Source organism: Rhinopithecus roxellana, chromosome 12, assembly GCF_007565055.1.
Source record: "Rhinopithecus roxellana isolate Shanxi Qingling chromosome 12, ASM756505v1, whole genome shotgun sequence".
NCBI classification, from domain to species: Eukaryota; Metazoa; Chordata; class Mammalia; order Primates; family Cercopithecidae; genus Rhinopithecus; species Rhinopithecus roxellana.
The window spans coordinates 117,764,432-117,777,780 of NC_044560.1; the positions used below are offsets into that span (position 1 = coordinate 117,764,432).

The window sequence follows — 13,349 nt, forward strand, 5'->3', positions numbered from 1 at the left end:
TGTTTTGGTACAACTTATAGAAAAGGTAAAGGAAACCCCAACACGCATGCACTGCCTTGGTGACCAGGGAAGTCACCCCCTGGCTATGGAGAAATTAGCCTGAGGCTTAGCTTTCATTATCACTGTCTCCCAGGGTGTGCTTGTCAAAGAGATATTCTGCCAAACCAGATTCGGGTGCTCCCATCTTGCGCAAGTTGGTCACGTGGTCACCCAATTCTTTGACAGCTTTCACCTGCTCATTCAGGTAATGTGTGAAGGGGTGGCCTGCCCCTCCACACTTGTGGGTGTTTCTCGTTAGGTGGAACGAGGGACTTGAGAAAAGAAATAAGACACAGAGACAAAGTATAGAGAAAGAAAAGCGGGGCCCAGGGGACCGGCGCTCAGCTTACAGAGGACCCACACCGGCCCGGTCTCTGAGTTCCCTTAGTATTTATTGATAATTATCTTTACCATCAAAAAGATAAGGGAGTAAATCAGCAGTAAGACATATAGATAAAGATCTTTGTGACCTGAATAAGTTCAAGGAAAATGCTGTGCCTTGAGATGCATATGCAAACATCTCCATAAACCTTTTAGCAGTATTGCTCCGGCAAATCCCACCTTATTCCTAAAGGCGGTTTTCTCTTTGCTCAGTAAACAAAGCACGCAATGGGTTTTACACGGAGATGTTCCATTGCCCAGGGATGGGCAGGAGACAAATGTTTTTCTCTTACTTGAGATTAAGAGAATGGTGATGACCTTTAACCACAAGCAGCCTTTAGGCACTTGTTTAACAAAGCACATTCTGCACAGCCCAAAATCCTTTAAACCTTAAGTTACCACAGCAAGTGTCTCTTGCAAGGACAAGGTTGGGGGTAGGGTCACAGATTAACAGCATCTCAAATACAGAACCAAATGGAGTCTCTTAAATCTACTTCTTTCTATATAGACACAGTAACAGGCTGACCTCTCTTTTCCCCACAAATGTGTCTCAATCAAGTCACACAAATGGGGTTCATTTTTGTCAGTGGCCAGTTTGTGCAGTTCCAGTAGTGACTGATGCACATTTTTTTTCCAAATGCAATGCACACTCCATCCCATTCAGCCCATCATAGTCTGGTTTCTTGATATCCCGAAGGAAGATTCGGCCACCTCTTTGGTTCTGCAGCTTCATCAGTTTCTCGTCATGTTCCCTCTCCTCATGAGATTGGTGAAGAAACTATTTGGCAAAGTTCTTCAAAACCACATCACCGCGGTCAAAGTAGTAAGAAATGGACAGGTAAACATAGGAAGCATAGAGCTCCAGGTTGATCTGGCGGTTGATGGCGCCCTCTGAGTCCTGGTTGGGGCGATCCGAGGATGCGGTGAAGAGGTGACCGAGGGCTGGCTATGGGCGGCCGGCCAGGGTGGGGGACGAGCGCCGGGTTCTGTCCAAGCACTGTTGAAACAGGAAACCCTGCCGACTCTCGGCAAAGAACGTCTCGCAAAAAAATTTGTTTAGAGACAAGGGCTTGCTATACTGCCCAGGTTGGTTTTAAACTCCTGGCCTCACGCAACCCTGCTGCATTGGTCTCCCATGTGGCTGGGATTACAGGCATGAACCACTGCATCCAGCTTCACAGGTAAATTGACAGGAGGTTACCTAAGTGAGAAAAGTTGAAATAGTTCAAGGGTACAACATGCAGCGGCATAAAAGGTCATTACACACACACACATCTACATCCCTAACACTTTACTACTCTTATGATTAAGCCAGTCATGTGATAGCACAGAACAAATTTAAGGCCATGGAAAACATTTAAGATATAATTTCAATTGTTAAAAAAATACAAAACTTACTTCACATGATGATGTGTCCTTGATAAAAACCATGTGCTTCTGCCTCCACACACTAATGCACACACATCACATGTACACACAGTTAAATAAGAAGAGTTGTGTCTCAAGGATTCACTTTTTTCAAGGATTTTTAAAATCACCACTTTTTCTCATGAGCATTGCAGCAAGTTTGGGACACTGGAAATGTACAAATTGTACTTAATGTAGTTTATAAACACTATTGTATATCAAACTACTAAAAATTGTACAACAAGCTGTTGTGGCTCATGGTTGTAATCCCAGCACTTTGGGAGGCTGAGGCGGGCAGATCACTTGAGCTCAGGAGTTCAAGACCAGCCTGGGCAACAAAGCAAGACATCATCTCTACAAAACAAATTTTAAAATGAGCTGGGGATGGTGGTACATGCCTGTAGTCCCAGATACTCAGGAGGCTGAGGGGGAGGATCTCTTGAACCCAGAACTTTGAGGCTGCTGTGAGCTATGATAGACATCATATTCCAGCCTGTCTCAAAAATAAAAAAATTAAAACTATTAAAAAATGGTATAACATAAAAGTACCATATAGAAACCTGAACTCAGGCCGGGCGCGGTGGCTCACGCCTGTAGTCTCAGCACTTTGGGAGGCCGAGATGGGCAGATCACAAGGTCAGGAGATGGAGACCATCCTGGCTAACATGGTAAAACCCCATCTCTACTACAAAAAAAAAAAAAAAAAAAAAATTAGCCGGGCGTGGTGGCGGGTGCCTGTAGTCCCAGTTACTTGGGAGGCTGAGGCAGGAGAATGGTGTCAACCCAGGAGGCAGAGCTTGCAGTGAGCCGAGATCACGCCACTGCACTCCAGCCTGGGTGACAGAGCAAGACTCCGTCTCAAAAAAAACAAAAAACAAAACACACACACACAAAAAAAACTTGAACTCCAATATCTATGAAATACACATATCTAAAAAAAAAAAAAAATACAAGTTTATGCAATGAAATTCAGATATTTAGGCATTATCAAAAGCCCAATGGAGTTTATTAGTTTGTTCCACTAATAAAACCATAACAAACAATTAGACAGTTTTTTAGTATTACATATTAATTTAACTGATTTAGAAGAAAAATATGTTTAGCAGCAGTACTTACATCAAAAAATTATTGGGTCATTAAAAATCAGTCCGAAAAGGAAATTTGGAAAAAAAACATTATCACAATCAAACATTAAAGCAACAAAATTATACCAGATATCATGATCACCAGTAAACATGGGATACATTTCCTTTAATTAAGATGGTGAAAAGGGGGCTGGCCAGGGCTCCAGGAAACACCACTGTCCAGAATGGCTGAGCAGGGACCAATAAAAAGGAAAAGGGTGGAAAATAAAGGAGCGGGAAAGGAAATAAAGAGATCTATTTGTTAAAACTAACAGAAAACATGACCATAACATAGAAAAACAATGTCGTTTACGTAAAAAACTAGTAACAATAGGACTGGGCGTGGTGGCTCACACCTGTAATCTCAGAACTTTAGGAGTCCCAAGTAGGTGTTTCACAAGGTCAAGAGATCAAGACCAGCCTGGCCAACATAGCGAAACCCCGTCTCTACTAAAAATACGAAAATTAGCCGGGCGTGGTGGCATGCATCTGTAATCCCAGCTACTCGGGAGGCTGACGCAGGAGAACCACTTGAACCCAGAAAGCGGAGGTTGCAGTGAGCTAAGATCGTGCCACTGCACTCTAGCCTGGGTGACAGAGCGAGACTCTGTCAAAAAAAAAAGAAAAAGAAAAAAGAACTAGTAACAGTATAATGAAAACAATCTTCTTTTCAAAGTAGCTCCCATTAAACACACACACACACACAGACACACACACACACACACACCACATCCTATATTTCCAATAGAAAATATGCTATGGCACCTAATTAAAATACATTTCCAGACCTATGTAAATAAATTACAAAACTGCTGAATTAGTGATTCCTCAGACAGAGGAATAGGAAGTCCTAAACACTATCTCCATCACGAAGACACACATCTAGTAACAACACATTTACCAACTGCCTTTGTAAGAAATCTAGACACCATGTAAGTGGTTGGACTTTTTTTTTTTGAGGCCGAGTCTCACTCTGTTGCCCAGGCTGGAGTGCAGTGGCAAGATCTCGACTCACTGCAACCTCTACCTCCTGGGTTCAAGCGATTCTTCTGCCTCAGCCTCCTGAGTAGATGGGATTACAGGTGAACGCCGTCACACCCAGCTAATTTTTTGTATTTTTAGTAGAGACAGAGTTTCACCATGTTGGCTGTGCTGGTCTCGAATGCCTGACTTGAAGTGATCCGCCCACCTCACCCTCCCAAAGTGCTGAGCGTGAGCCACTGAGCCCAGCCTGGAACTCTTAATAAATGCCCAGTAGGAAAATTGGAGACACTTACTGATAGAGGTCCTACCCTGGCATCACGGGGTATCACTGTGATTAAACCACCGACTCTTGATTTCTCAAAAGATAGGGAAAGTATGGAAAAGTCCATCTAACATCCTGACTTTTCAGGGCACTGCCTGAGGGACAAGTTTCTGTCTTGGTTGAACTTAAACACTGAAAGTGAAAGGATGCCAGATCAGGGAAATCACTGAGAACAAAGGCAATCAACATAAACCAGAGTCTGCAGTAACGCAAGCAGACACTAGGTGGAGACCAGACCACAGCTTACCATGAAAACACAGGGACTGCAGAGTTACAGACTGTCAACAGGAGCGTTCCTGAAGAAAAACTGGCAAATCTTCTCAGGTAACTAGAAGCAAAAGCCCAGAGACCTCACATTCCCAGAAAAGGCTTCAGAGGTCTCCAGAATCTCTAGTCAGGCTGAATAGAGAATGTCTTCCCTGAAGGAAACCAGAAATAAAAAAGTAGGAGTGGCTGATTAGTGAAATGCTGAGGTGCCAAGATAACAAGAGATTCAAGAAGATAAGGAAACACGATTCACACAAAGGAACAAATGAAACCACCACAAACTGACACTAAAGAGATGAAGATGTGTGAATTATCAGACAAAGAATTGAAAATAAGAGTCACAAGATGGTCAATGAATTAAGAGAGCACACAGACAACCACAGGAAATCAGGAAAACAAGATATGAGCAAAATGAGACTACAATAAAGAGACAAAAGCTATAAAGGAGAAACAGAGAAATTTTAGAGCTGAAAAATGTAATCAGAAACGCAGAACACAGAGCCTTGGTGCTCAATGCTGCACACAGATTACAATCCCCTGGGCCACCGTAGTTAACTACTGAGGGTAGATCCCAACCTGACCGTGGGAACAGGAATCTTGGGCAAAGGAAAGTTGAAATTGTTAATATGTTAATACGTTAAAATACGTTAAAAGGTATTTTTGCCAGCGAATGGGACAGAAGTTGAAATGGTTTATGTTGAAATGGTTATTTCTGCCAGCAGGTAGGACAGAAGAGCTACTAGTGAGACTGAAGCAACTCTTCAGTCTCTGGCATCTCTGGGGGTGTCTGGCATCTCCGGGGGTGTCGGTCTGGGGTAGATTGAATCCCCGGAAGTTTCTGCAATTTGAATTAATTAATTAATTAATTTTTTTTTTGAGACGGAGTCTCGCTCTGTCGCCCGGGCTGGAGTGCAGTGGCTGGATCTCAGCTCACTGCAAGCTCCGCCTCCTGGGTTCACGCCATTCTCCTGCCTCCGCCTCCCGAGTAGCTGGGACTACAGGTGCCTGCCACCTCGCCCGGCTAGTTTTTTGTATTTTTTTTAGTAGAGACGGGGTTTCACCGTGTTAGCCAGGATGGTCTCGATCTCCTGACCTCGTGATCCGCCCGCCTCGGCCTCCCAAAGTACTGGGATTACAGGCTTGAGCCACCGCGCCCGGCCTTGAATTAATTTAAGCTTAACTAAAAAGCCCTGAAAATGTCTGTGAAGGGTATGCAAACTAGAATGTGAAATGTAAAACTCTGCCTGGGCAGAATGTGTAAGTAATTTCAAGTCACCTCGCAACAGAACTTAACACAATCCCCTCCATATTCTACACCCATTCACCATGGAGGGACAGAGTCAGCCCTGTGCACAGTTGCAGAGATTTTCATATGGTAAATACCTGGGGTGTGGAGCGAGGAGGGCTAATACCGGTGACATTAACTCTTGCTTTAGAAAAAGCAGTAACTTTTTAAAAATAGTTGAGCAATTTAAGTTTGCAACTTAGGAAAACATCTTAGTTTCCAACAGCGATGGCCCACATAATTCTAACGGTTTACCTTAAAATTGAAACATTAACTTAAAATAAGCAGAAAGCAAAACTGCTCCCCAGGACACGAAATAGACTTAAGTGTTCCCAAACCCAGAAAACAGGGACGCTCTGGGAACGCAGGCTCCCACCCGCCCTCCTTTGGTCCCTCCCGGCCCCGCCCCCTGCCTGTCCAGGTCCCGCCCCACCCTGCGCGTTTTCTCCTCGGTCCCCTCCCTGCGCCGGTCGCGCCCCTCCTAGGCCCCGCCCCTAAGACCCCTCAGTCCTCTCCGGCCCCGCCCCCTACCCGACACTCCCTGGCCAGGCCCCGCCCCTTTCCGCCCCCAAGCCGCCCAGTCCTAGCTACGCGCGGTTTTCTGCAAACCCGGAAGCGGATCGCCGGGAGTGAAGGCTGCGCCGCAGAGCGTGAGTTTCGCTCTCTCCAGATTAAATCTGCGTTTCGCAGTCGCCCTTCTTCCATCCGCCGGGTCTGGAGAGGATCCCTACAGATCTTAAAATGCCCGCACCGCGCCCTCCACCCCAGGTAAATTCTGACGTTGCTGCAAGAGTGCGGGGATCGCTTTCCCTTTGGGTTAAAGTCACTCTAAGGCTACTTCCTGAATCTGGTCTTTCTGCCTTGCGCTAGGTAAACATGGCCTTTCGCGTCTTTTGCTGCCTAAAATCCTTTACCGATTTTTCTTCGCACTTTATTTTTTTATTTTTTTCTGAGACGGAGTCTCGCTGTGTCGCCCAGACTGGAGCGCAGTGGCGCGATCTCGGCTCACTGCAAGCTCCGCCTCCCGGATTCACGCCATTCTCCTACCTCACCCTCCCAAGTAGCTGGGACTACAGGCGCCCGCCATCACGCCCAGCTGATTTTTTTGTATTTTTTTTTTTAGTAGAGAGGGGATTTCACCGTGTTAGGCAGGATGGTCTTGATCTCCTGACCTCGTGATCCGCCCGCCTCGGCCTCCCAAAGTGCTGGGATTATAGGCGTGAGCCACCGCGCCCGGCCTGGGGCACTTTTTAGAGCCTTCACCTGCAAGGTGGGTTCAGGTCTATCCGGTTCTCCAAGACTCGCCCTTGTCGGCCCTTGGTGCGCAGCGCTGCAGCCTCAGTCCGGAGGGGCCGGTTCCTTACCTTGGTTCTGGGATTCTGCAGACCCCACCCCTGTCCTAAGGTGCCATCTCTGTCTTTCTCATCTGAAATCTTTCTCAGGGAGGGCCTTCAGCTCCCACGCCCCTCTAGGCAGTCACCTCCCTTGGTGGGAAGGTGAGCTGGGCTTGTTCTGTGACACCCATGGTGGAGGAGGTGACCTCGGCCTGTCCTGTGACACCCAGTATTCTTTCTTTTTTTCGAGAACGAGTCTCCCCCTCTATTACCCAGGCTGCAGTGCAGTGGTGCAACCTTGGCTCACGGCAACCTCCACCTCCCAAGTTCAAGCGATTCTCCTGTCTCAGCCTCTGAGTAGCTGGGATTACAGGCATGCGCCACCACACCCGGCTAATTTTTGTATTTTCAGTAGAGGCAGGGGTTTCACCATGTTGGCCAGGCTGGTCTCGAACCCCTGACCTCAGGTTATCCACTTGCCTTGGCCTCCCAAAGGGCTGGGATTACAGGCATGAGCCACCGTGCCCAGCCAACATGGAACACTTCTGACAGCAAATGTGTGGGAGTTTTTTCCCCACACACTAGGTAATTCTCCAGTGGACACCAGCTGCGTGTCCTATAATTAAATTCAATTCTCACACTGTGCACCTGGAGTTAGAGTCAGATCCAACAGGTTAAGGTCTTAGTCCCACAAGACCCCCCCCCCCCCCCCCCCCCCCGCTGCCACTTCAGACATCAGTCAAAAGTAATAGATTGTCACCTGTCCTTAAAACTGACCTAAGGCCGGGCGCGGTGGCTCAAGCCTGTAATCCCAGCACTTTGGGAGGCCGAGACGGGCGGATCACGAGGTCAGGAGATCGAGACCATCCTGGTAATACGGTGAAACCCCGTCTCTACTAAAAAATACAAAAAAAACTAGCCGGGCGACGAGGCGGGCGCCTGTAGTCCCAGCTACTCAGGAGGCTGAGACAGGAGAATGGCGTGAACCCGGGAGGCGGAGCTTGCAGTGAGCTGAGATCCGGCCACTGCACTCCAGCCTGGGCGACAGAGCGAGACTCCGTCTCAAAAAAAAAAAAAAAAAAAAAAAACTGACCTATATATTGGGGCTCCCATGACTCCCTCTATGGGTTTGATTAATTTGTGAGGACAGCTCACAGAACTGCTGGAAGCACTTACTGATGTTTACTGATTTTTTTTGCAGTCAGTCCTCGCTTAATGTTTTCTATAGGTTCTTGGAAACTGGGTCATGAATGAAATGATATACAGCAGGTCCTCAAATAACGTTGTTTTGTTCAATGTCATTATTATTATTATTATTATTATTATTATTATTATTTGAGACGGAGTCTCGCTCTGTGGCCCAGGCTGGAGTGCAGTGGTATGATCTCGGCTCACTGCAAGCTCCGCCTCCCGGGTTGATGCCATTCTCCTGCCCCAGCCTCCAGAGTAGCTGGGACTACAGGCGCCCGCCACCTCGCCCAGCTAGTTTTTTGTATTTTTTAGTAGACACGGGGTTTCACCGTGTCAGCCAGGATGGTCTCAATCTCCTGACCTCGTGATCTGCCCATCTCGGCCTCCCAAAGTGCTGGGATTACAGGCTTGAGCCACCGCGCCCGGCCTACTATTATTATTTTGAGATGGAGTCTAGCTCTGTCTCCAGGCTGGAGTGCAGTGTCGCGGTCTCCACTCATTGCAACCTCCACCTCTCGGGTTCAAGTGATTCTCTTGCCTCAGCCTCCCGAGTAGCTGGCATTACAGACACGTGCTGCCATGCTAAAAATGGCTGCAATGCCATTTTTTATGTTGATGAGGAAAAAAGTTGCCATTTCACTTAAAGTTCCTGTTTCCAAGAATCTGTTGATAAGATCAAGTGAGGATTTGGTGTATGAATAAAGGATATCATAAATGATAGCCATGAGCAGCCAGATGAAGAGATACGTATGGTGAGGGCTGAGAATGTTCTGAGCACAGGAGCTTCTGTCCTTGTGGATTTGGGTGTACCATCCTCCTGGCATTCAGATGTGTTTGTCAACCAGAAAGCTCTCCAAACTCTATAGATCAGGAATTTTTATTGAGGCTTCATCCTGTAGGCATGAGAGATTATTAACTCAATCTTTAGCCTGTTCCACTCTTTGGGAAATGAGTGATGGAGCTGGAATTTCCAAGCTTCTAATCATGGCTTAGTCTTTCTGGCAATTGGCTGTATCCAGGAGCCCACCAAGACTTGCCTCATTAGACCAAAGACACTCCTATCATGCAGGAAATTCCAAGGATTTAGGAGCTTTGTGCAAGGATGCGAGGTCAAAGACCACGTATGAGAACAAAAGATTCTCCTAACACCCCTTTCTATGAGAGGTTTAGGATCTATGTCCCAGGAACCAGGGGCAGAGACCAAAAATATATTTCTTGTTATTTCACACTCCCTCTGAGTGGAGCTCAATCCTGGTTTGACTTGAGAGTACTGAGTCGTTTTGCAAATAAAACTCTTGTACCTCTTTACCTGAGATTTCCATTAATGTAATGGGGTTGGAGTCCAGCCTTGATAGTAGTTATGTTACCCCAGCTGATTCTAATCTGTGTCCAGCATTGATACTGAGGCTCTGTATCCTCCATTTCTTTTTTTAAAATGTTTTAGATGGAGTCTCACTTGCTGTCGCCCAGGCTGGAGTGCAATGGGGCAATCTCAGTTCACTGCAAACTCCGCCTCCTGGGTTCAAGCGATTCTCCTGCCTCAGCCTCCCGAGTAGCTGGGACTACAGGTGTGCATCACCACATCCGGCTAATTTTTGTATTTTTAGTAGAGACAGGGTTTCACCATGTTGGCCAGGCTGGTATTGAACTCCTGACCTCAGGTGATCCACCCGTCTCGGCCTCCCAAAGTGCTGGGATTACAGACTGTGTCCTCCATTTCTGAGGTCTAAGCTCCGCCTGGGATCTATAGAGATGTGAGGGCGGCTGTGCTCTGCATGAGGCTTGCTCAAGGCCAGGTGTGCGCCCTGAAGGGGAGCTCAGTCCAGCCCAGCTCCCCACCGCTGCAGCGTGCGTGTGGGCTTCTCTAGGAGGAGAGTGGGTTCTGAAGAAAGCGGTTACAGACTCACCTATTGGTCTTCCTACATGTTTCTTTTTCCTCCATCACTCCTGGTGCAGTCGGTGGCAGAAAACTGTCTTTGCACGGGGTGAGGTCTTCCCTGTGTGTATGGTCGTGGCACACGGAGCGGGTGTGTTAATTCTAGGCATTAGATAACTTCTTTTTCACATTCCAGATTAACCTTGAAAGACTCATGTGGCCTGAGGAAGAAGTCCAGACGAGAAGAGGAAAGAAAGAGGAGACAGGGATGGCTCTTCCTCAGGTAAAGTGATATTCTCGGTGGATTGTTGTTTCCCTTTTTTTTTTTTTTTTGAGAGAGTCTCACACTGTCACCCAGGCTGGAGTGCAGTGTTGTGATCTTGGCTTACTGCAACCTCTACCTCCTGGGTTCAAGCGATTCTCCTACCTCAGCCTCCCAAGTAGCTGTAATTACAGGCGCCCGCCACCACGCCCAGCTAACTTTTTGTATTTTTAGTAGAGATGGGGGTTTCACCATGTTAGCCAAGCTGGTCTCCAATCCTGACCTCGTGATTCACCCGCCTTGGCCTCCCAAAGTGCTGGGATTACAGGCGTGAGCCACCATGCCCAGCTTATTCTGTTTCTCTTTCCTTTCCGAAATTTCATTCTTTGGAGTTGCAAATCTTCTCTGAGTCTGAAGCATCCTGCCTGACACGTTTGCTCGTACCCACCTGTGCCTTCCCTCAGTCCCTCTCATTTCACTTACATTCCATTGCCTGTGACCCAGTGACATGAACTTGGGAAGAGGCTGCACTGGGCATGGGCCTGGGAAGGGCTCACACCAGACATGGATGGACATGGTGTGTGGGCCCCGTGGTGTCAGGACTGTTAGGCAACGTGGATTGTTTAGCGGCCACATCTGGATGCACTGTGAGGTCTCTGGATCAGGAGTAGAGAAGCTGCACATGTAAGTCACGTACTAATGTGCACAAGTACCTGGTAAATTCCAGAAAAGTAGGCTGATAAGGGGAATTCTGGCATGTTGTTTGTCTGATTTAATAATGCATTCAAAGATAAATACATGAATCTATGTTTTTGGCTCCAGAATTGTTAAGATTTGGAATGGAATGGAAAGTTCAGAAACACCTTAGTGAGGGGAGGGTATTTTATTCTACCACTGATTTTTTTTTTTTTTTTTTTTTTTTGAGATGGAGTTTCACTCTTGTTGCCCGGGCTGGAGTGCAATGGTGCAATCTTGGCTCACTGTAACCTCCGCCTCCCAGGTTCAAGCAATTCTCCTGCCTCAGCCTCCCGAGTAGCTGGGATTACAGGCATGTGTCACCACGCCCGTCTAATTTTGTGTTTTTAGTAGAGACGGGGTTTCTCCATGTTGGTCAGGCTGGTCTCAAACTCCCAAACTCAGGTGATCCATCTGCCTTGGCCTCCTAAAGTGCTGGGATTACCGGTGTGAGCCACCATGCTTGGTTCCACCAATTTTAAAATATGAAATCAATCTAAATCTCTTTTTTTTTTGAGACAAAGTCTTGCTCTTATCCCCTAGACTGGAGTGTGATGGTGCGATCTCGGCTCACTACAACCTCTGCCTCCGGGGTTCAAGCGATTCTCCTGCCTCGGCCCCCCGAGTAGCTGGGATTACAGGCGCCCGCCACCACGCTGGGCTAATTTTTGTATTTTTAGTAGAGACGGGGTTTTACCATGTTGGCCACGCTGGTCTTGAACTTCTGACCTCAGGTGATCCACCCGCCTTGGCCTCCCAAAGTGTTGGGATTACAGGCATGAGCCACCTCTCCCGGCCAGAAAACTATCTAAATCTCTAACAGCAGGAGATGATTTAAGTCATTTTCAGCACGTTCTTCTTTCGGAGGTTGCTTTTCAGTCTCGATTCTTTCCTTTGGTGTAGAGATGTTTGTAAGTTTGATGTAGTCCCGTTTGTATATTTTGCTTTTCTTGCCTGTGTCTTTGGTGTCCTGTCTTAGAAATCGTTGCCAAATTCAGTTTCACAAATCTTTTCTCCTATACTTTCTTCTAGGAGTTTTATCATTTTAGGTCTTACGTTCAGGCTTTTAATTCATTTTTTTTGCTTTGTTTTTTTGTTTTTGTTTTTTGTTTTTTTTGTTGTTGTTGTTGTTACCCAGGCTGGAGTACAGTGGCGCGATCTCGGCTCACTGCAACCTCTGCCTCCCGGGTTCAAGCGATTTTCCTGCCTCAGCCTCCCGAGTAGCTGGGACTACAGGTGCCTGCCATTTCACCATGTTGCCCAGGCTGGTCTCGAACTCTTGACCTCAGGTGATCCGCCCGCCTCAGTCTCCCAAAGTGCTGGGATTACAGGCGTGAGCCACTGTGCCCAGCCTAAATATTTAAATTTAAGTGGATAGAATTTTATTTGTAGTTTGACTATAACTATTTCATAGGGATTGAAGTTAAAGTTTTAAATATTTTTTCATGTTTTTACCATTCTTTTATCGGCCTGATATAACATAATGTTGACAAACTAAGTTAAATACAACTTACACACTTTACTGTCCCCAAGATGCTGAAATGCACATGAGGAAAAATGATAATGAAAAAAGTCATAAAAAATATGTCATGGAGAGGCATGTTTTTTCTTTGTTAATTTACGTTTGTGTATGTGTGTGTGCATGAATGTATGGATGCACAGTCCTATGGCTTTTATAGAAGACACATCACCATTTCATGAATCAGTTTTGTATTTTTATTTTTTATTTTATTTATTTATTTTTTTTGAGATGGAGTCTTATTCTGTTGCCCAGGCTGGGGTGCAGTGGCGTGATCTTGGCTCACTGCAACCTCCACCTCCTGGGTTCAAGTGATTCTCCTGCCTCAGCCTCCCGAGTAGCTGGGACTACAGGCGTGCACCACCACTCCCAGCTAGTTTTTGTATTTTTAGTAGAGACGGGGTTTCACCATGTTGGCCAGTATGATCTCGATCTCTTGACCTCGTGATCGCCCGCCTCAGCCTCCCAAAGTGCCAGGTTTACAGACGTGAGCCACCACGCCCGGCCACACTTTTTAGATTCTGACCTCTCTTTCTTTAAAGCCACCATGGACATTGTCATCTCTGAAGACAACACACCTCTTCTGGATCATCTAGATACTGAATATCACTTTGTGTGTCAAA

At 46.6% G+C, this 13,349-nt stretch overlaps 1 protein-coding gene and 1 pseudogene across 7 annotated transcripts in view; one reads left to right on the plus strand and one right to left on the minus strand.

Annotated features, from left to right (window-relative positions):
• Window positions 1–6,514, minus strand: LOC104672715 (annotated as a pseudogene).
• LOC104672714 (zinc finger protein 665-like) overlaps window positions 6,424–13,349 on the plus strand; it is a 27,538-nt gene continuing 20,612 nt past the window's right edge. For 4 of the 7 annotated variants that reach the window (XM_030942036.1, XM_030942030.1, XM_030942035.1 and 1 more), the window contains exons 1-2: window positions 6,424–6,577; window positions 10,407–10,493. In XM_030942036.1, coding sequence (XP_030797896.1) covers window positions 6,551–6,577; window positions 10,407–10,493 — 114 coding nt within the window. In that variant the 5' untranslated portion in view covers window positions 6,424–6,550. Of the gene's footprint in view, window positions 6,578–10,406; window positions 10,494–12,449; window positions 12,497–13,349 lie in introns of those variants that run through there. The other 3 variants (XM_030942034.1, XM_030942033.1, XM_030942032.1) reach the window with 3 other exon arrangements.